At 45.1% G+C, this 22,426-nt stretch overlaps 1 protein-coding gene across 2 annotated transcripts; it reads right to left on the reverse strand.

Moving 5' to 3' along the window:
* Positions 1-708: 708 nt before the first annotated feature.
* Positions 709-22,417, reverse strand: tcirg1a (T cell immune regulator 1, ATPase H+ transporting V0 subunit a3a). Of its 2 annotated transcripts, none has more exons than XM_014208942.2 (21): positions 22,125-22,417; positions 19,263-19,385; positions 18,554-18,632; positions 18,144-18,292; positions 17,807-17,902; positions 17,232-17,296; positions 16,239-16,365; positions 15,957-16,039; positions 15,679-15,772; positions 12,058-12,270; positions 8,528-8,681; positions 8,277-8,416; positions 7,556-7,713; positions 7,387-7,477; positions 6,646-6,764; positions 6,275-6,488; positions 5,990-6,103; positions 5,645-5,731; positions 5,281-5,401; positions 1,662-1,833; positions 709-1,322 (listed from the first exon to the last, which is right to left on the reverse strand). In XM_014208942.2, exons 2-21 carry the CDS (start codon positions 19,377-19,379, stop codon positions 1,238-1,240), a joined length of 2,478 nt encoding a protein of 825 aa, XP_014064417.1. In that variant the 5' UTR covers positions 19,380-19,385; positions 22,125-22,417; the 3' UTR covers positions 709-1,237. The 2 variants fall into 2 exon arrangements, with proteins under 2 accessions (XP_014064417.1, XP_045578640.1); XM_045722684.1 differs by lacking the exon at positions 22,125-22,417 and adding an exon at positions 20,172-20,360.
* Between the last annotated feature and the right edge of the window lie 9 nt (positions 22,418-22,426).

A 22,426-nucleotide genomic window follows, 5' to 3' on the forward strand; every position in this document is an offset into this window, starting at 1 on the left:
CTGAACAGTTGATGTTGAGATGTCTGTTACTTCAACTCTGAAGCACTTATTTGGGCTGCAATTTGAGGCTGGTAACTCTAATGAACTTCTCCTCTGCAGCAGAGGTATCTCTGGTTCTTCCTTTCCTGTGGTGGTCCTCATGAGAGCCAGTTTCATCACAGCGCTTGATGGTTTTTGCGACTGCACTTGAAGAAACGTTCAAAGTTCTTGAATTGTTCTGTACTGACTGACCTTTCATGTCTTAAAGTAATGGACTGTCGTTTCTCTTTGCTTGCTTGAGCTGTTCTTGTCATAATATACCACCCCTACCTTGTCACAACACAACTGATTGGCTCAAACGCATTAAGGAAAGGAATCACACAAATTAACTTTTAACAAGGCACACCTGTTAATTGAAATGCATTCCAGGTGACTACCTCATGAAGCTGGTTGAGAGAATGTCAGTGTGCAAAGCTGTCATCAAGGCAAAGGGTGGCCACTTTGAAGAGTCTCTAATATAAAATATATTTTGATTTAACACTTTTTGGTTACTACATGATTTCATAATTTGATGTCTTCACTATTCTACAATATAGTAAAAGTAAAGAAACACTTGAATGAGTAGGTGTCCAAACTTTTGACTGGTACTGTAAACTATCATGTTTGTTGGCTGGTGTTCATACTCAACATTGTTGTGGATTTTCAGTAAAGTAGAGACAATCCACAAGCTTTTAGGGATTATAAAACAATTCTTTAATGGCATTCATTTATAAGTGGTAATAACATAGAAAGCTCCCATGCACAAAATGGTGCCCCAGTTGTCCCTGGGAAACGTAGTGCACTCCTACAGTAGCCATCTTTGTTGTAGGCTCATCAAGAGAAACTGCAAGTCAAAAACCACTTCCTGAGCAAAACAACTAAACGCTAACTATATTCAGAAGTTCCTCTCCTTTTTAAGAAGGATACCATCTGCAAGATAAATTCAAGTCAAATTTTTTTAGTATCAAACAATAGCTTATTAGGCTATGGATGCATCTGAAATGGAACCCTAAAACCTATATAGTGCACTTCCTTTGTCAAAAGTAGTGCACTATATAAAGAATAGGTTACCATCCCAAACACCCTACATCTGTCAGTATTTCATATGTAACATAACGTCCTGTGTTGAAAGCGGTATATAAAACAATGCAAGCTTATTATTGGGCTATATCTGTGTAGGTACTGCAATTCCTCTGTAACAATGTCCTGTGTTGAAAGCCTATAGAGGGTTCAGGATGGAGGAAAAGGAGAAAGCGTTGAGCTTGTATCCTGTTCCACTGTAGAACTTATTCTGGAACTCCACCCTGGGAAGAAAGAAAATGGGAATATTAGGCATGGAAAACGGTGTGGCGTGAAGGAAGTCACGCTGCTTATTCAGCGACTACCACTTCCTCCTGACGTGACTCGCGCTGAGGCTCCAACCAGGGACCTCTGCTCTGCTAGCACACGTGACGGCCCTCCCGAAGCGTCTTACCATCCGAGCCACCGACACTTTCACAATTCTGCGCCACTTCAGGCTGAGAAGTTTCACACGTCCCCATGTGTGCTGTGCGTGCGTGGGATACAAATCAACTGGTTGTGTTTGTGGGGGTGAGAGATGGAAAACATTGAGATGCAACAGGGTGTTGGTGTGTGTGACCTACCAGTGCAATCTGAGCGCGTGCAGGAACGCAGACAGCCCCTCCATGACGAGCAGGATGGAGACAGTGAGTGTGGCGAAGAAGGAAAAGATGATGGCTAGAACTACAGATCCCACGTAGCCCTGCCACGACAGGCTGATACGCATCACCATCACCCATAGCACCTCCGACAGCTCTGCAACACACACACACACAACTGGTATTATGCCGTGTTCAAAACTACTGGGAACTCTGAAATCTCTGACTTCAGTGCGTTCAAGACAACTGGTAACTCTGAGGAAAAACTAGCTCCGACTGGGAAAAATCTTTTTGAACGGTCATCCAACTCGGAAACTCATCTTTCTAGAGCTCCGACCTGAAGCTTACTGACGTCATGATTTGACCTCGTTTTTGTTTTTTAAAGAGTTCCCAGTTGTCTTGAAAGAACCGTTAGTAGGCTGTCCACTTTTCCATTTAGCAAAGAGCATACAAATACATGTGGCTCTTTTTTTTATATATATAAAATTTGATCACCAGGTCACACAAATATATAAAAGATTATGTATGTAGAAGAGCTGCTTAAAATGTACACTACTGTCAAACGTTTGGGGTCACTTAGAAATGTCCTTGTTTTTGAAAGAAAAGCACATTTTCTTTGTCCATTAAAATGACATCAAATTGATCAGAAATGCAGTGTAGACATTCTTAACACCAGTCTGAACGTCAACAGTGAAGAGGCGACTCCGGGATGCTGGACTTCTAGGCAGAGTTGCAAATAAAAAGAAAAGATTAAGATGGGCAAAAGAACAGACACTGGACAGAGGAACTCTGCCTAGAAGGCCAGCATCCCGGAGTCGCCTCTTCACTGTTGACGTTGAGACTGGTGTTTTGCAGGTACTATTTAATGAAGCTGCCAGTTGAGGACTTGTGAGGCGTCTGTTTCTCAAACCAGACACACTAATGTATTTGTCCTCTTGCTTAGTTGTGCACCGGAGCCTCCCACTCCCCTTTCTATTCTGGTTAGAGAGAGTTTGCGCTGTTCTGTGAAGGGAGTAGTACACAGAGTTGTACGAGATCTTCAGTTTCTCGCATGGAATAGCTTTCATTTCTCAGAACAAGAATAGACTGACAAGTTTCAGAAGAAAGTTCTTTGTTTCTGGCCCTTTTGAGCCTGTAATCGAACCCACAAATGCTAATGCTCCAGATACTCAACTAGTCTAAAGAAGGCCAGTTTTATTTCTTCTTTAATCAGGACAACAGTTTTCAGCTGTGCTAACATAATTGCAAAAGGGTTTTCTAATGATCAATTAGCCTTTTAAAATGATAAACTTGGATTAGCAAACACAACGTGCCATTGGAACACAGGAGTGATGGTTGCTGATAATGGGCCTCTGTACATACTTCATAAAAAAACGGCTGTTTCCAGCTACAATAGTCATTTACAACATTAACAATGTCTACACTGTATTTCTGATCAATTTGATGTTATTTTAATGGACAAAAAAAATGTGCTTTTCTTTCAAAAACAAGGAAATTTCTAAGTGACCCCAAACTTTTGAACGGTAGTGAATATATGTGTACAGTACCGGTCAAAAGTTTGGAGCCCTTGACTTTTTCCACATTTTGTTACGTTCTAAAATGGATTAAATAAATAAAAAATCCTCAAACATATATATGAAAAAAAATACCTTATTTACATAAGTATTCCACCCCCTTTGCCCTTTGCTACAACTTGATTGGGGTCCACCTGTGATAAATTCAATTGATTGGACATGATTTGGAAAGGCACACACCTTTCTATATAAGGTCCCACAGTTGACAGTGTATGTCAGAGCAAAAACCAAGCCATGAGGTCGAAGGAATTTTCCATAGTGAGCCAAGACAGGATAGTGTCGAGGCACAGATCTGGGGAAGGGTACCAAAACATTTCTGCAGCATTGAAGGTCCCCAAGAAGAAAGTGGCCTACATCATTCTTAAATGGAAGATGTTTGCAACTGGCCGCCCAGCCAAACTGAGCAATCGGGGGAGAAGGGCCTTGGTTAGGGAGGTGACCAAGAAGCTAATGGTCACTCTGACAGAGCTTTACAGTTCATATGTGGAGATGGGAGAACCTTCTAGAAGGGCAACCATCTCTGCAGCACTCCACCAATCAGGCCTTTATGGTAGAGTGGCCAGACGGAAGCCACTCCTCAGTAAAAGGCACATGACAGCCCGCTTGGAGTTTGCCAAAAGGCACCTAAAGGACTCTGACAATGAGAAATAAGATTCTCTGGTCTGATGAAATCAAGATAAAACTCGATGGCCTGAATGCCAAGCATCACGTCTGGAGGAAACCTGGCACCATCCCTACGGTGAAGCATGGTGCTAGCAGCATCATGCTGTGGGGATGTTTTTCAGCGGCAGGGACTGGGAGACAAGTTAGGATCAAGGCAAAGATGAACGGAGAAAAGTACAGAGAGAACCTTGATGAAAACCTGCTCCAAGAAGCTCAGGACCTCAGACTGGGGTGAAGGTTCACCTTCCGACAGGACAACGACCCTAAGCACACAGCCAAGACAACGCAGGAGTGGCTTCGGGACAAGTCTTTAAATGTCCTTGAGTGGCCCAGCCAGAGCCCAGACTTGAACCCGATCGAACATCTCTAGAGAGACGTGGAAATAGCTGTGCAGCAACCTGACAGAGATTGAGAGGATCTGCAGAGCAGAATGGGAGGAACTCCCAAATACAGGTGTGCCAAGCTTGACGCGTCATACCCAAGAAGACTTGAAGCTGTAATTGCTGCCAAAGGTGCTTCAACAAAGTACTGAGTAAAGGGTCTGAATACTTATGTAAATCTGATAATTCAGTAAAAAAAACTAAAAACCTGTTTTTGTTTTATCATTATGGGGTATTGTGTGTAGATTGAATAAGGCTGTAACATAACAAAATGTGGAAAAAGTGAAGGGGTCTGAATACTTTGCGAAGGCACTGCATCAGTGGGTCAGGAGCTATAGCTATCAGTGGGTAAGTAGTTATAGGTACTTATGTCATATTGGATATTGCATTGAAAATAGCATCCCAATAGCCTTTTAGTTTAGGACACAACCAGAACATACTGTATGTCCATGAACTGCAGTGTTATGTTGGCATCGTTCACATTTGGCGTCAACTTGGGAATAGAAGGTGGGCTCTCTTTCGATTGCTTAAAGGTGATAGGCAAACGGTTTCCTGATTTTAAAAAAATTCAAAAACAGTCTTCTCCCTGTCTCCCGCCCTTCATCTATTCTGATTAGGAAGTACTTGACAGGTGAAAGAAAGTCATGTGATAGAAGCTCGATTAAGGCAGCCTCTCTGATTCAGAGGGGTTGGGTTAAATGCATTCAGTTGTACAACTGACTAGGTATCCCCCTTTCATCATTAGGCTAGCTTTCACCTGGTCAGTTCTTTCAGATCAGTGCCGTGAAGGATGGATTTGAAAAACAATTGAGACGTGTATAGATGAAGTAGGAGACTTAGATTTAAGTGTATGTCTGTGTGTTATGAGAGCGTGTGTGTTAGATATTTGGGGGTGTGTGACACGCATAAACGTCAGCGTCACATTGTCACACACACATGCACAAACGTCACTGCCACAATGTGACAGTGTGTTTGTGTGTGACTCACGTGCATGTGCGAGGCTGAGGGCCCACAGTCGTAGGTAGGAAGCTGTGTTAGAGATGCAGCCCAGACAGTATTCTATAGTGTGAATGGCCTGGTGCATGAACACATCCGCTGTGTCAAACTCCTGCAGGGGAGGAGAGAAAGGGTTACAACCAGAATCCCAAATCAACACTGAGCCCTTAACTGGTCCATATACACTAGACGCCAAACAAACAAAAAACCAGACCGAAACCTGGAGGGACTACACTGTCCAATAAGAAACACCCATTTTCGTTTTCAGTTGAAAAACCTTTTGGTACGGTTTACATTAATTAACAAGACCCAGTTTCCTCAAATGAACCCTCCTACTTTCTAACCCTCCCCCCACCTCCTCCTCTCTGGTTCCGCCTTCCTCCAGGTCTCCTTGTAATGCGTTGATGGAGCTGGTGTCCGTCACAAGGGGGCGCTCTTCTCCCTGTCGCACACACACACACACACACACAAACACACACGACATGTGGCATCTATTACTTACAATCAGAGGGCTGAGGTCTAAAACCAATGATTCAGTAGGGTAAACAGACTTCAAGTCTCAATCACTCACGCACAGACTTAACTGTTCGCATATGTTACAAACGCTGTCGGACTCCTTCGCTTACAAGCACAAATGTAGTTATCCACTTCCAATCCCGGTCTCTTTCAGTCTTTCTCTCTCTCTCTCTCACACCCTTACCCCTCTTGTGTTGGCTCTTCTCCTGTGGTTGTAGTAGAGATAGAGTGGTTTCCCTAGTAACAGGACAGGCACTGACGCCAGAGCTACCACCACCAGGACCCTCTGGACTATCATCTAGAGGGAGGGGGGGGGGACAGAAGAGAAACAGATAATCATTAAAGTTGTCCATTGCTAGAGCTTAATGCAGCTAGGTGGACAGGACAGGTACACTCACCTATCCACAATCACGTGTGTGCGTGCAAGTCTGTCTGCCGGCACGCGTGGGTGTATGCGTGTGCTCCTCACCTGTCCGTGGTAGAGGGGCGGATTATCCTCATTCTCAGTGAACAGGAACATATCTATGAAGTGTATGAGGATGCTGGGGGCCCGGTCTGAGTCCTGGGGGCTGAACGCCACCCACTTAAACAACACCATGAAGACCAGGTAGCCAAACAGACACTGCATGAACAACAGCTCTGGGATCAGTACCAGGAATACACTGCTCAGCTGGTTCAAGTGACTGGAGGGTGTGAGAGAGACAAAGAACATGACTATGATCAGATGTGTTAATAAGGTCTCCTTGGAAAAGAGAGGGTTCATTATAATACAAACCTCAATTCAGTATAGGGTTAGAAGATATAGTGCCAAAAGGTGTAGACTATATGTAATTGACCTACATGTAGTTGAAAAAGGACAGGCAGACTCCGAAAGTCATGTGGACGACCCCGATGATGACGGACATCTTCATCTTGTACGAGTTCAGGAACGTCAGGTGGTTGTTGGCCAGCCGCCAGATCTATAGGTCAAAGGTCAGAAAACGGAACACAACAGACATTGTTTTGGAATGTGTCGAAATTCAAGTATTCCGTACACAAGAATGTTTCTTTACGTTTAGTTTGTTTCTCTTTTCATTTCTTGTTGAAACCAGCACAGTACCTAACATATTTGTACGGTTCTAGGCCTATGCCTGTTAGTAATCACCAGCACAGTACCTAACATATTTGTACGGTTCTAGGCCTATGCCTGTTAGTAATCACCAGCACAGTACCTAACATATTTGTACGGTTCTCGGCCTATGCCTGTTAGTAATCACCAGCACAGTACCTAACATATTTGTACGGTTCTAGGCCTATGCCTGTTAGTAATCGCCATTGCAGTACAATAAAAGGAAATGGGTAATGTTACCACCATGTTTTCATTTGACTCAGTCCTGAAAAATGTTGATGTTACATCACTGTGCATCACTGTTTCCAGAGTCTACTCACTCCAAAGCTGCTGTATGAGAGAGCTTGGATACATGTTGCAAGGGGGTTTCCAGTGCCGGCTCATTCAGTACAGAATGAAGACGTCGAATGGGAAAATAGGGAAAACCGATATATAGATAAAAAGATGGATGGATGTAGTTTAGAGTTAGTTACCGGGTCGATGCCAAACGGATAGGGCCCCTGGAACACTCCGGTCACGTTCGGGTCCAAAGTAAGATACTGGTTCTCCCTCAGAGTCTCGTCACTGACACAGAATGGAGAGAACAATGTTAGTGTGTGTGTGTGTGCGTGTCTGTATGCATACGTGTGTGTATCCATTTACCTCCAGTTGTAGTGCTGGAACATAGGTTGTAGGTGCCATCCCGAGGGGAAGGGGCTGAGGCCTTTACTGAAACACTCGTTGTAGACGGCTCCGGTGTAGATAGAGAATAGACCCATCAGCAGGATCAGATACCGACCACCAAACATCATCTGCCAGATCTGAGAGAGAGAGAGATGCTCTTCAGTGGATGAGGTCAAGACGGGTACAGTGTGTGGCTGGGCCAGTTGAAACACGTTAATTTCCAGTAGTGATTCTACATGAAGACAAACTTGAGACAGGAAACTGGGATGATTGTGTGTTTGGGGAGAGGCTCGAGCATCAGCTCCAGTCCTCTGGCGCCTGATTGGTGACACACCCTGGAGTCGCCCACCCCTGCATTAGAGGGCTCTCCCCTCCTCCTGTTTACCTTATTGCTCCCGAGTGGCGCAGCGGTCTAAGGCACTGCATCTCAGTGCTAGAGGCGTCACTACAGACACCTTGGTTCGAATCCAGGCTGTATCACAACCCGGCCCGTGATTGGTCACATAGGGCGGCGCACAATTAGCCCAGCGTCGTCCGGGTTTGGCCGGTGTAGGCCTTCATTGTAAATAAGAATTTGTTCTTAACTGACTTGCAGAGTTAAATAAAGGTTCAATATTTTTTTCTTCTAATAAAACAGTCCTGAGTTCGGGGTATTTCTCCTGTAGTACCATCCACAAGGAGAGTGGTAAGCTGTGTGTACCTCGTTGTCGTTGGTCCTGAGATTGAGGTCTCTCTCCTGCAGCACCATCCAGAGGGCGGCCATGGTCATGAGGAGGCCGTGGCCCACGTCCCCAAACATCACCGCAAACAGGAAGGGGAAGGTGATGATGGTGTACACCGCTACGGACGGAGACACAGGAGGGACAAACACACAAAACATACACAGAGAGCGAAAGTTAGGGTTGACAGAGTTGGTGGATGACTGTTGAGTTTTCTGGTGTGTGTGTATACCTGGGTTGACCTCTCTGTATCTGGCAACACCGTATGCGTCTACGATGCTCTGGAAGCCGGCTGTGAAGGAGTTGGTGTGGAAGAGGGTGGGAGGAGGAGTGCTGGGGTCCGGGAGGCGGTTATAGAATGAGTCCACACCACTACCGTTCTTCCTCTGTGGGAGAGGGAGAAAAAGAGAGAGATGCGAGAGAGATATTCCTGTTATTGCCTAAAGTAATCAAAACACCAAAATCTGATTCCACATTCTTATGTGTCTACCTAGCCAAAAGCCTAATTTCTTTCACCTTGATCATCCCTGTCTATTCTTTCACCTTGATCATCCCTGTCTATTCCTCCCTCTATCTCAGAACAACTTTGATGGGGGTGGGGGCCACACAAATCTTAACTGGTCATGAGGGGCTGCAGTAAACGTGCGGGTCTGCGTACCCACATCCATACACACACATGCAGTCAACTGATTTGTGCAATCAATCCATTTGTGCAGTTAAACTACACTGAACAAAAAATATAAACGCAACATGCAACAATTTCAAAGATTTCCTTCAAATTATTATATTATTTATTTATTGGTATTTTACCCCCTTTTTTCCTCCCCAATTTCAATCTTGTCTCATCGCTGCAACTCCCCAACGGGTTTGGGAGGCGGAGGTCGAGTCATGCATCCTCCGAAACATGACCAGCCAAACCGCGCTTCTTAACACCCGCCCGCTCAACCCGGAAGCCTGCCGCAACAATGTGTTGGAGGAAAAACTCTTCACCTGACGACCGAGGTCAGCCTGCAGGTGCCCGGCCCGTCACAAGGAGTAACTGGAGCGCAATTAGCCAAGTAAAGCCCCCCACCAAAACCCTTCTCTAACCCGGACGACGCTGGGCCAATTGTGCGCCGCCCTATGGGACTGCCGATCACCTGAAAGGCAGCTCAGCAAGGAAGAAGCCACTGCTTCAAAACCACCATAAAAAAGCCAGACTACGGTTTGCAACTGCACATGGGGACAAAGATCATACTTTTTGGAGAAATGTGGCCAAACAGAAACTGTTTGGCCATAATGACCATCGTTATGTTTGGAGGAAAAAGGGGGACGCTTGCAAGCTGAAGAACACCATCCCAACCGTGAAGCACGTGGGTGGCAGAATCATGTTGTGGGGGTGCTTTGCTGCAGGATTGGTGCACTTCACCAAATAGATGGCATCATGAGGAAAGAAAATTATGTGGATATATTGAAGCAACATCTCAAGACATCAGTCAAGAAGTTAAAGCTTGGTTCCAAATGGACAATGACCCCAAGCATACTTCCAAAGTTGTGGCAAAATGGCTTAAGGACAAGAAAGTCAAGGTATTGGAGTGGACAGCACAAAGCCCTGACCTCAATCCCATAGAAAATGTGTGGGCAGAACTAAAAAAGAGTTTGCGAGCAAGGAGGCCTACAAACCTGACTCAGTTACACCAGCTCTGTCAGGAGGAATGGGCCAAAATTCACCCAACTTATTGTGGGAAGCTTGTGGAAGGCTACCCAAAACGTTTGACCCAACTTAAACAATTTAAAGGCAATGCTACCAAATACTAATTGAGTGTATGTAAACTTCTGACCCACTGGGAATGTGATGAAATAATAATATCTGAAATAAATCATTCTCTCTACTATTATTCTGACATTTCACATTCTTAAAATATAGTGGTGATCCTAACTGACCTAAGACAGGGAATTGTTATTCGGATTAAATGTCAGGAATTATGAAAAACTGAGTTTAAATGTATTTGGCTAAGGTGTATGTAAACTTCCGACTTCAACTGTAGATCCTTGCGACATGGGGCTGTGCATTATCATGCTGAAACATGAGGTGATGGCGGCGGATGAGTGGCACAACAATGGGCCTCAGGATCTCATTACGGCATCTCTGTGCATTCAAATTACAATCGATAAAATACAACTGTATTCGTTATCCGTAGCTTATGCCTGCCAATACTATAACCCCACCTCCACCATGGGGTACTCTGTTCACATCGTTGACATCAGCAAACCGCTCGCCCACACAACGCCATACAAGCTGTCTGTCATCTGCCCGGTACAGTTGAAACCGGGATTCATTCGTGAAGAACACACTTCTCCAGCGTGCCAGTGGCCATCGAAGGTGAGCATTTGCCCACTGAAGTCGGTTACGACGCCAAACTGCAGTCAGGTCAAGACCCTGGTGAGGATGACGAGCAAGCAGATAAGCTTCCCTGAGACGGTTCCTGACAGTTTATTCAGAAATTCTTTGGTTGTGCAAACCCACAGTTTCATCAGCTGTCCGGGTGGCTGGTCTCAGACGATCCCACAGGTGAAGAAGCTGGATGTGGAGGTCCTGGATTGGCGTGGTTACACATGGTCTGCGGTTGTAAGGCCAGTTGGACGTACTAGCAAATTCTCGAACAACTTTGGAGGTGGCTTATGGAAGAGAAAATAACATTCAATTCTCTGGTAACAGATGTGGTGGAAATCCCTGCAGTCAGCATGTCAATTGTACGCTCCATCAAAACTTGAGACATCTGTGGGATTTAGTTGTGTGACAAAACTGCACATTTTAGAAGTGGCCTTGTATTGTCCCCAGCACAAGATGCACCTATGTAATTATCATGCTGTTTAATCAGTTTCTTGATATGTCACACCTATCAGGTGGCTGGAATATATTTGGCAAATAGAAATTCTCACTAACAGGGATGTAAACAAAACATTTTGAGAAATAAGCTGTTTGTGTGTATGGAATCTTTCTGGGATGTTTATTACAGCTCATGAAAATTGGGACCGACACTTTACATGTTGCGTTGATATTTTTGTTCAGTATACTTAATTCTCTTAAATAAATGCATTATACCAGTAGCCAGGCCTGGCCCTAAGCGAGATTTGGTTGTGAGAAAATGTAGATGTCATTTTAAAGTTCTAAACATTTAGCAATTTTGTCATGGGGCGGAGAGAAAATGTTGCAATTTTATAACTCATTTCATGCAATTCTACCCATTCTGCCATGGGGCAGAGGACAAAATTGTAGTTTTACAGCTAATTTTCTGCAATTCAATCCATTTTGCCATGGGGTGGAGATACATTTTTGCAGTTTCAAAGCAATGTTCCTGCAATTCGGCACATTTTGACATGACTTAATATGATATCAATGAGGGCCCCCTGGAAGTCAAGGCCTCTGGGCATGTGCCCGGTCAGTATTCAGCCATGATTAATTACTACACGTTTTGATAGCTGGCTAGACTAACTTACCAATCTAAAAATGATGAGCTGACATGGATAATTGAGTGACTGAAATAACAAGAGAAAAACTGCTGATGCACAACCGAATGTAGAAACTGCACCTTGTATATTCTACTATTCTAACTCGTAACAGGAAGTTGAGACCTCGACTGAGTCCTTAAAAAATCTACAAATAAATGTTTTTGGAAATTGATCAGAGGGCCTACAAAAGAAAGAAAGAAAGAAAGAGAGAGAGAAGCCGCCATTTGCCCATCCCTACTCTATCTCCTCCCCACCCTCCTCCTCTCTCACCGTTCCCTCGATCAGGGCGCTCTGCAGCAGTAGCAGTTTCCTGACGGGACACCAGGCCTCAGCGATGAGACACTTGTCAGTGACGGAGGGGCTGCAGAGGTTGAGCACGGCCTGGACGGCCTTACACTTCTGGACCCGCACCTTCCACTGGGGCAGCACGGTCACCGAGCGACACAACAACTGCTGCAGGTAATGTTCCGTCTGGGAGAGGACCTGAGGGAAACCATGGAGGGAAGGAAGGGGTTTAATAAACACAGAATAGATAAGAATCCATACAAATAGAATGAGAACCATTCTAATGATATGGATAGAACACCTTCCACTGGGGTAGAACCACCTGTCTGGGAGACCTGAAATATATCATGGAGAGGAAGGGGTTAACAACCCAGGGTGGATAATTTTGTATAATAGGATTTTTTATTTTATTTAATCTTTATTTAACTAGGCAAGTCAGTTAAGAACAAATTCTTATTTACAATTATTTATTTTTTTCACCTTTATTTAACCAGGTAGGCAAGTTGAGAACAAGTTCTCATTTACAATTGCGACCTGGCCAAGATAAAACAAAGCAGTTCGACAACATACAAAAACACAGAGTTACACATGGAGTAAAACAACATACAATCAATGATACAGTAGAAAAAAATAAGACTATATACAATGTGAGCAAATGATGTGAGATAAGGGAGGTAAAGGCAAAAAAGGCCATGGTGGCAAAGTAAATACAATATAGCAAGTAAAACACTGGAATGGTAGATTTGTTATTTGAAGAAAGTTCAAAGTTAAAATATAAATAATATGGTGCAAAGGAGCAAAATAAATAAAATAAATAAATAAAGTAGGGGAAGAGGTAGTAGTTTGGGCTAAATTATAGATGGGCTATGTACAGGTGCAGTGATCTGGGAGCTGCTCTGATAGCTGGTGCTTAAAGCTAGTGAGAGAGATAAGTGTTTCCAGTTTCAGAGATTTTTGTAGTTCGTTCCAGTCATTGGCAGCAGAGAACTGGAAGGAGAGACGACCAAAGGAGGAGTTGGCTTTAGGGGTGACCAGAGAGATATACCTGCTGGAGCGCGTGCTACAGGTGGGTGCTGCTATGGTGACCAGTGAGCGGAGATAAGGGGGGACTTTACCTAGCAGGGTCTTGTAGATGACCTGGAGCCAATGTATTTGGCGACGATTATGAAGCGAAGGCCAGCCAACGAGAGCGTACAGGTATAGGGTAGTATATGGGGCTTTGGTGACAAAACGGATGGCACTGTGACAGACTGCATCCAGCTTGTTGAGTAGGGTATTGGAGGCTATTTTGTAAATGACATCGCCGAAGTCGGGGATTGGTAGGATGGTCAGTTTTACGAGGGTAAGTTTGGCAGCATGAGTGAAGGATGCTTTGTTGAGAAATAGGAAGCCAATTCTAGATTTAACTTTGGATTGGAGATGATTGATGTGAGTCTGGAAGGAGAGTTTACAGTCTAACCGGACACCTAGGTATTTGTAGTTGTCCACAAATTCTAAGTCAGAACTGTCCAGAGAAGTGATGCTGGACAGGCGGGCAGGTGCAGGCAGCGATCGGTTGAAGAGCATGCATTTAGTTTTACTTGTATTTAGGAGCAGTTGGAGACCACGGAAGGAGAGTTGTATGGCATTGAAGCTCGTCTGGAGGGTTGTTAACACAGTGTCCAAAGAAGGGCCAGAAGTATACAGAATGGTGTCGTCTGCGTAGAGGTGGATCAGAGATTCACCAGCAGCAAGAGCGACATCATTGATCTATACAGAGAAAAGAGTTGGCCCAAGAATTGAACCCTGTGGTACCCCCATAGAGACTGCCAGAGGTCCGGACAGCAGGCCCTCCGATTTGACACACTGAACTCTATCAGAGAAGTAGTTGGTGAACCAGGCGACGCAATCGTTTGAGAAACCAAGGCTACTGAGTCTGCCGATGAGGATGTGGTGATTAACAGAGTCAAAAGCTTTGGCCAGGTCAATGAATATGGCAGCACAGTATTGTTTCTTATCGATGGCGGTTATGATGTCGTTTAGGACCTTGAGCGTGGCTGAGGTGCACCCATGACCAGCTCTGAAACCAGATTGCATAGCGGAGAGGGTGCGGTGGGATTCGAAATGGTCGGTAATCTGTTTGTTGACTTGGCTTTCGAAGACCTTAGAAAGGCAGGGTAGGATGGATATAGGTCTGTAACAATTTGGGTCAAGAGTGTCACCTCCTTTGAAGAGGGGGATGACAGCAGCTGCTTTCCAATCTATGGGAATCTCAGACGACACGAAAGAGAGGTTGAACAGGCTAGTAATAGGGGTTGCAATAATTTCGGCAGATAATTTTAGAAAGAAAGGGTCCAGATTGTCAAACCCAGCTGATTTGTAGGGGTCCAGATTTTGCAGCTCTTTCAGAACATCAGCTGAATGGATTTGGGAGAAGGAGAAATGGGGAGGCTTGGGCGAGTAGCTGTGGGGGGTGCAGTGCTGTTGAATGCAGTAGGGGTAGTTAGGTGGAAAGCATGGCCAGCCGTAGAAAAATGCTTATTGAAATTCTCAATTATAGTGGGCTTATCGGTGGTGACAGAGTTTCCTATCCTCAGTGCAGTGGGCAGCTGGGAGGAGGTGTTCTTATTCTCCATTGGCTTTACAATGTCCCAGAACTTTTTAGAGTTTGAGTTGCAGGAAGCAAATTTCTGTTTGAAAAAGCTAGCCTTGGCGTTTCTAACTGCCTGTGTGTATTGGTTTCTAACTTCCCTGAAAAGTTGCATATCGCGGGGGCAGTTCGATGCTAATGCAGAACGCCACAGGATATTTTTGTGTTGGTTAAGGGCAGTCAGGTCTGGGGAGAACCAAGGGCTATATCAGTTCCTGGTTCTAAATTTCTTGAAAGGGGCATGCTTATTTAAGATGGTGAGGAAGGCATTTAAAAAAAATAACCAGGCATCCTCTACTGACGGGATGAGGTCAATATCCTTCCAGGATACCAGGGCCAGGTCGATTAGAAAGGCTTGCTCGTTGAAATGTTTCAGGGAGCGTTTGACAGTGATGAGTGGAGGTCGTTTGACCGCTGACCCATTACGGGTGCAGGCAATGAGGCAGTGATCGCTGAGATCTTGGTTGAAAACAGCAGGAGGTGTATTTAGAGGGCACGTTGGTTAGGATGATATCTATGAGGGTGCCAGTGTTTGCGGCTTTGGGGTTGTACCTGGTGGGTTCATTAATAATTTGTGTGAGATTGAGGGCATCAAGCTTGGATTGTAGGATGGCTGGGGTGTTAAGCATGTCCCAGTTTAGGTCACAATGACGGCCTACCCCGGCCAAACCCTAAACCGGACGACGCTGGGCCAATTGTGCGCCACCCTATTGGACTCCCAAACACGGCCAGTTGTGATACAGCCTGGAATCGAACCAGGTTCTGTAGTGACGCTTCTAGCACTGAGATGCAGTGCCTTAGACCGCTGCGCCACTCGGGAGCCCAAGATAGAACAGGCGTAGCCTGATATCCACCCAACATCGATGATGTCCGACGAAAACACAGAAAACTGAGAGATAATGATTGTTCCAGCTCAAAATGATCAGCTAGTCTCTGTCCATCTCTCTCTATCGCTCAATCTCGCTCGCTTTTCTTACCGTTTTGATGTCTACTATCCTTCCCTGCAGCCCGTGCAGAATCTTCTCTCTCTCCGTCGTGCCCTCTGGGTAGTCAAAGGTGTGAGTGTGGAAACTGAGAGAAGGACAGAAGAAGAAAGAGACAGAGGAAAGAAAGAAAGAGAGACAGAAAGAGAGCGAGATAGAGAAGGGGTAAGAAAAAAAGGAGATCAAGAATCATTAGATAAGACAATAAATTAGAGAATAAATTCAACATGTAACTGAAAATGTTTATAAACTTCGGATCTACTCTCACTAACCAATCACAGATCTTCTTGACTTTCTGTCCAATCTGCTCGCCCCAGAAAGAGATGAGGAAGACTGTCCACTGGACCATCTCGCCCTGTGATTGGTCGTAAAGAATGAAGTAAGAAAGTGGGATTTAGAAGGGGAAAAAAACATAATTTTCCTTATTTGTGTGGAAAGGGAAATACGTCCATTCTTCTTAACGGAACACTCATAAGGATATGATCCTCCAACATTCTTTCCTTTACTTTCCTTTCCTGTATTCATCCCTCTATTGTCCCCGTGTCATTTCTTACCGTTTCAGGAAGCTCCAGCCTCTCCTCCATCTCCCTGAAGTCGACGATGATGTAACCGCGGCACGCTCGCCATAGCAGCCGCTCAAACGATGGAACCTTCCACGGGTGGACCACGCCAGCCACAAAACTGGGAAGGAGACGGAAGAAGACAAGTGAGGGAAAAATATTTGGTAACACTTTATTTGGATAGTCCGCCTGTCTATTGACTATCAGTAACATTTCAATCAACTATCTACTAACCCTAGCTCTAACCCTAACCTTGACCCTTATCCTAACCCTAACTTTAACCCTTAACCTTATTCTTAACCTAACCTTAGAAAGCAGTTGCTTATCAACAGATAGTTTATTGATCGTACGACCATCTGTAGAGCATCAATCCGGACTATACATATAAAGTTTTACCAAATATCTTTCATCTTTTCTCCTCTTGACACTGGTTGCGTCAAATGACCACCTATTCACTATATAGTGTACTTATTTTGACCGGGGCCCATAGGGAATAGAATGCCACTTGGGACGCAGACACTTTTGCTTATCACATATTCTCTTTTATATATTGCAATGTGAACTATATTTAGGCTGCTTGTCAAGCCAGTAGGGAAAGTCCATTGGATAGTGTTCTTCCCAAATGGCAACCTATGGCACCCCAATTGCCTTTATAGTGCATTACTTTTGACCAGAGCCAGACCACTATATAGGAAACAGGGTGCTGTTTGAGATGCAGCCATTGACAATGAAGCAATTGATATCAGAGGAGGCTGGTGGGAGGAGCTACAGGAGGACAGGCTCCTTTGTAACGTCTGGAATGGAATGGAAGGAACGGAGTCAAACGTGGTTTCCATATGTTTGATGTATTTCCATCTATTCCGTCCCAGTCTTTACAGCGAGCCCGTCCTCCTATAGCTCCTCCCACCAGCCTCCACTGATTTTATATATATATATATATATATATATATATATATATATATATATATATATTTGTCCGTCTGTCACCTCAGCCTGATGTCTTGTCTGTTGTCCAGTAAGGCAACAGTCTCCAGAGTAGAGGGAGGATGAGCCTGACAAGAGAGGGAGATAGGAGATGAGTAGAAGGCGCTCAACCAATGAGAGACTAAGTGCAAGGCGCTCAACCAATGAGAGACTAAGTGCAAGGTGCTCAACCAATGAGAGACTAAGTACAACCAAAAATCATGAGAACATTTGGAAGGAATAGGTGCAACTCTCGCTTAAAATTCTAATCAATTCTAATTCTAATTTATCTAATTCGAGGTAAAATCATGATGTTTCGGCCATCAATGGCCTTTATCAGAATGAAAGCTTCAGCTAAAGAAATCAACACTTTTCCATACACATCTGCTGTGTTCATGAGTTCCTCGGAAACTTGGCCCATCCCGTTTGAAAATAACTTTGAGGTTTACTTGAATCGTTTTTTGACATTGGAAACTCATAATTCCAAGAGCGCGTGAGTGCAACAATGGCCGACCACAGAGCAGCAGAGAGAATACTGGGATCTGTAGTTCATACCTGTGAGGTGATTAGAGACCAATGCTGGGAGCTGTCGTTCCTACCTGTGAGACGGTGAGAGTGTGTGTCTGGATCAGAACCCCTCTGTATTGGCTGAGCTGGATCAGCTGGTTCATCAGACAGTCTCTGTTCCTGGACACCTGGACCAATCAGACAGCAGAACAGTATGAATAGCCCAAACAATGAAAGGAATAAAAATTACTTGGTGTACAGTTAGTTGTATATGGTCCCGTAGAGTCAATTGCAACGTTTCGACTGGAATGTCTAAGGAGGGATATATTTTCAAAGTAGGAAAACAGTGCCTCTCCCCTTCTCAGTACCTCTCCCCCCCACTCTCCCATTTTCTCCCCCCTCCTAGCTTCTTCTTTCTCCCCTCCTCACCTCTCGTAGCTCCCTGGCCAGCCTCTCGCTCTCCTCCTCGATGGCCATGAGTTCTCTGGGCTGGGGGGCGGAGGGCACGGGGATGGGGGTTGGGAGAGGACCCGCCTGCGGGGGGAACAGGGACCGAACGATCTCCTGCTCCAGGTACGCTGGGGAGAGAGGGACGAAGAGAAGGAAAGGTGGGGTGGAGAGATGAATGAACAAAGGGATGATGAACAGAAGGGTGGATGGAGGGATGGCGAAGGGAAAGAAGATGTGCAGAAAAGGAGAGTGGAAGAGGAATGAGGGAGCGAGTGGATATCAGATGCAGATTATCAAAGAGGAAGTGAGGATATGTAGAGGAGGAGGCTTGATGAATATCCCATATGAGAATGCTCTCTGATCGTATGGTGTGAAGGTCAGAGACTCACTGAAGGTCTTCTCCATCTCCTCACAGCGCCGCACCTCGTTCACAAATTTCCTCTGGAACGAGTTGACATTGGGGTTCAACTGGAGTGGAGAGGAAGAGAAGGAGGAGTTAGAATACTAGAATGGACGTGAACCTTCTTATGACGGATTAAAAGGGTCAGCCATTTTGGTAAGGGCCAACCATAGTTTGCCAGTGCTGTAATAAGATAATTGTGTAAAACAAGGAATGTGAATATTATCTGCACTGTAGGTTTGTTAGCTAGCCAGCCATACAGTCTTAGAGGAATAATTCCATTATTTTTTCAAATTAACTGCCAATATGCCAACACTCCATTCAAACAATGCAGTCAATTCACAGCCATACACTGGCTAAAATCAGTTGATGATAGGACTTAGACAATTTATGTTTTACTACCTACCTTACTTTTATTTTACTGCTTAAGTAGAAGCAGGAAATGCATCACCTATGCATTTACTGCCATTCATTCCAATTAGACTGGTTTGGATTTCTCCCTGACCCCAATGGCTGCCATTTTCACCCCAGTCTGGAACTGAGGATTTATGGCATAGCCCCTCTGGTAATTTAATAGGATATCTATTGTATTGACGTTAATTATACATTTAAAAGCCAAGTAAGCTTATTGTCTAATTAGTCTATTATCAGCGTTACAATAGATGTTCAATACCAAAATGTCAAAGTTAAGAACTCACGTCTCTGAATTCGACCAGTCCCAGCTCTCCAAGCTCGCTGACGCAGTTGTAGGCTGACCCCGATTGGAGAAAGAGCTGCACAAGACACACCTCCTCGCTCCGAAAGAACGCGCCCATGGCGACCTGTAGAAATGAGTGTCAAATAAACAATCAACTTTAAAAGATATTATAAATGACCTGTTCAAAACTTCCGATAGACTCATTATTGGAAAAAGACAATAGCCTGAGTGTCATGTTTGGCTTGACACTGACAGCAATGGAGTTCGCAAGAGCACAAACAGATCTGGGACCAGGCTAAAAAGAAAAGGTGTTTCTTCTCAATTTTACCTGTCTGGTTGGTTAAATAACGGTAACAAAAATGTAAATAAATAAAAGCTAATATAGACAGTCCGGAGAGGATTGTAAAGCACCAAGAGAAAGACGGAGAGTAAGGAGGGATAGGACCAGTCAGGAGGAGTTGTAGCGAGCCACTGAACACAGAAAAGTTAATTTCTCGATATGTGACAGATGGCCGGACAGTAATTGAGTTAAGATGAGGGGAAGAGAACAGGATACCACCCCATGTGATTGAGAGATGGTAATGAGAGAGAGACTGATAAAATACTACAGTCACTCAAACCTATAATCAAAGTCAGCTGAGGCGTAGCGGGGGCCCTCACACACACACACACACACACACACACACACACACACACACACACACACACACACACACGTACTGCAAATAAGAAAAGGAAATCAGAGACCTGTAGTACACTTTAGTATATATGGGAGTACTATCACTACTAATATAAATAGTAGCTAGTTACCATCTAATTACATTGTTATAATTAAGTATTCAGACCTACGTAGAAGAAGACATAGCAAGGATACATGTACAGGCTGTATTAAATAGTGATGGACTCTCACGAGGACTGTGTGCTCTCGTTCGCCGTGGCCCACATGAGTAAGTCGTTTCAGCGCGTAAACCCTCGCAACGCTGCCGGCCCATACGGCATCCCAAGCTTCAGAGCATGTGCAGGCCAGCTGGCTGGAGTGTTTACAGACGTATTCCATCTCTCCATATCCCACTCTGTTGTTCCTACTTGCTTCAAGATGTCCACCATTGTTCCTGTACCCAAGAAAGCGAATGGCAACTGAACTAAATGACTATCACCCCGTAGCACTCACTTCTGTCATCATGAAGAGCTTCGAGAGGCTAGACAAGGATCATATCACCTCTACCTTACCCGACACCCCCCCTAGACCCACTGCAATTTGCATATCAGATCCACGAACGATGCAATCGCCATTGCTCTGCACACTGCCCTATCCCGCCTGGGCACGAGAAATACCTATGTAAGAATGCTGTTCATCGACTAAAGCTCAGCCTTCAACACCATAGTGCCCTCCAAGCTCATCATTAAGCTCAGGGCCCTGGGTCTGAACCCCTCCCTGTGCAACTGGGTCCTGGACTTCCTGACGGTAGGAAACCACACCACCGTCACGCTGATCCTCAACACGGGGGGGCCCACGGGGGAGTACAGCTCTCTCCAGTGCTCCCTGTTCCTCCATGGCCAGTGGCCACGCATATCTCCAACTCAATCACCAAGTTCACAGACGACACAACAGTCGTAGGCCTGATTACCAACAATGACGAGACAGCCTACAGGGAGGAGGTGAGGGCCCTGGCGGAGTGGTGCCAGGAAAATGACCTCTCCCTCAACATCAACAAAAGGAAGGAGCTGATTGTGGACTACAGGAGACAGCAGAAAGAGCACACCCCCATCCACATTGACGGGCCGCAGTGGAGAGGGTAAAAAGTTTCAAGTTCCTCGGTGTGCACATCACTGACAACCTGAAATGGCATAGGCCCTCAGATCCTGAAAAAGTGAACTATCCTGACTGCCTAGTCACTTTTCCCCCTACCAACATGTCGATATTAACTTAACTACCCCGTTCCCCTGCACATTGACTCGTACCGGTACTCCTTGTATATAGCCGGGTTTATTGTTATTTATTGTGTTACCATTTTTTGTGCAGATTTTCTTACTTTTTAACTCTGCGTTGTTGAGAAAGGGTTCGTAAGTAAGCATTTCACAGTAAAGTCTAAACCTGTTGTTTTCAGCTTATGTGACAAATACAATTTGATTTGACTTGAAATGGTCTATTCACACAGACAGCTTGGTGAAGGCAGCACACAGCGCCTCTTAGGCTTGGCCCCGAAGACCCTCACAACCTTCTACAGATACACCATTGAGAGCATCCTTTCGGGCTGTATCACCGCCTGGTACGGCAACTGCACCGCTCACAACCGCAGGGCTCTCCAGAGGGTGGGGCATCCAGCCCAACGCATCACCGGGGGCGCACTGCCTGCCCTCCTTCCAGGACAACTGCAACACCCGGTGTCACATGAAGGCCAATTTAGATAATCAAGGACCTCAGCCACCCGAGCCACGGCCTGTTCACTCCGATACCATCTAGTAGGCAGAGACAGTACATCGACGCTGGAACTAGAGCTATGGAATCCTAGGGGCAGTGATGAGCTAGTTTTAGTTGCATCGGATTCATCATAGCTAGCTAGGATACGATGCTAGGAGGACACAATCACTCGCCACAAGGCAGTTTCGCTAACTACTCTCTTTTGAGTCATGCAGCACTGTCCCGAATCGTCGCAGTAGGAGACGCTAACCCGGCTGGCGGCCATCAGCATCAGAACAGCTAACAGTAACCTGGCTAGTAAAGACAAGCTAGCTGCCGTTGGCTCGCATAGCTGTACACATGCCCGTCAAAATAGAGATGGTTGACCATTTCATCGAAACGTCTTCACGTCGTAGGGCGATAGCTAGCTACCTGAACCGAAAATGAACTTGTGGAACTTACCGTTATCTAGCTAGCTCGCCGGTTAGCCGTGTATTAACTGGGGCATGCTATCCCAGCATTTCTCCCTCTGGCAAGTGGGGACGGTGCAACGTGCACGATGCAGAGATGTAAACAAAGGGACTACAGTACAGACGACCGTTACGTTAGGTAACGAAGTTAGATGGCTGAAACTATTTGACCGTTTTTCCCCTTTTTCTTTCTTCTGTGTCACACTGACGTCTCCAACCGGTTTCAAATTCCGGGACGGTGGTGTTCTCACACACCGGGTAATGGTGTTCTCACACACCGGGTAATTGTGTTGT

The sequence above is a fragment of the Salmo salar genome, chromosome ssa08 (genome assembly GCF_905237065.1).
Source record: "Salmo salar chromosome ssa08, Ssal_v3.1, whole genome shotgun sequence".
Taxonomy (NCBI): Eukaryota; Metazoa; Chordata; class Actinopteri; order Salmoniformes; family Salmonidae; genus Salmo; species Salmo salar.

Excerpts from the sequence above, each read along its gene's own strand:
- tcirg1a (XM_045722684.1), bottom strand. The coding sequence starts at position 20,318 with ATGGAATACGTCTGTAAACACTCCAGCCAGCTGGCCTGCACATGCTCT. Across the intron at positions 18,633-19,262 it reads GACTGGTCGAATTCAGAGAC|TTGAACCCCAATGTCAACTC; the intron begins GTGAGTTCTTAA and ends TCTCCACTCCAG. Across the intron at positions 5,402-5,644 it reads GCGGAACCAGAGAGGAGGAG|GAGTTTGACACAGCGGATGT; the intron begins GTGGGGGGAGGG and ends CCTCCCCTGCAG.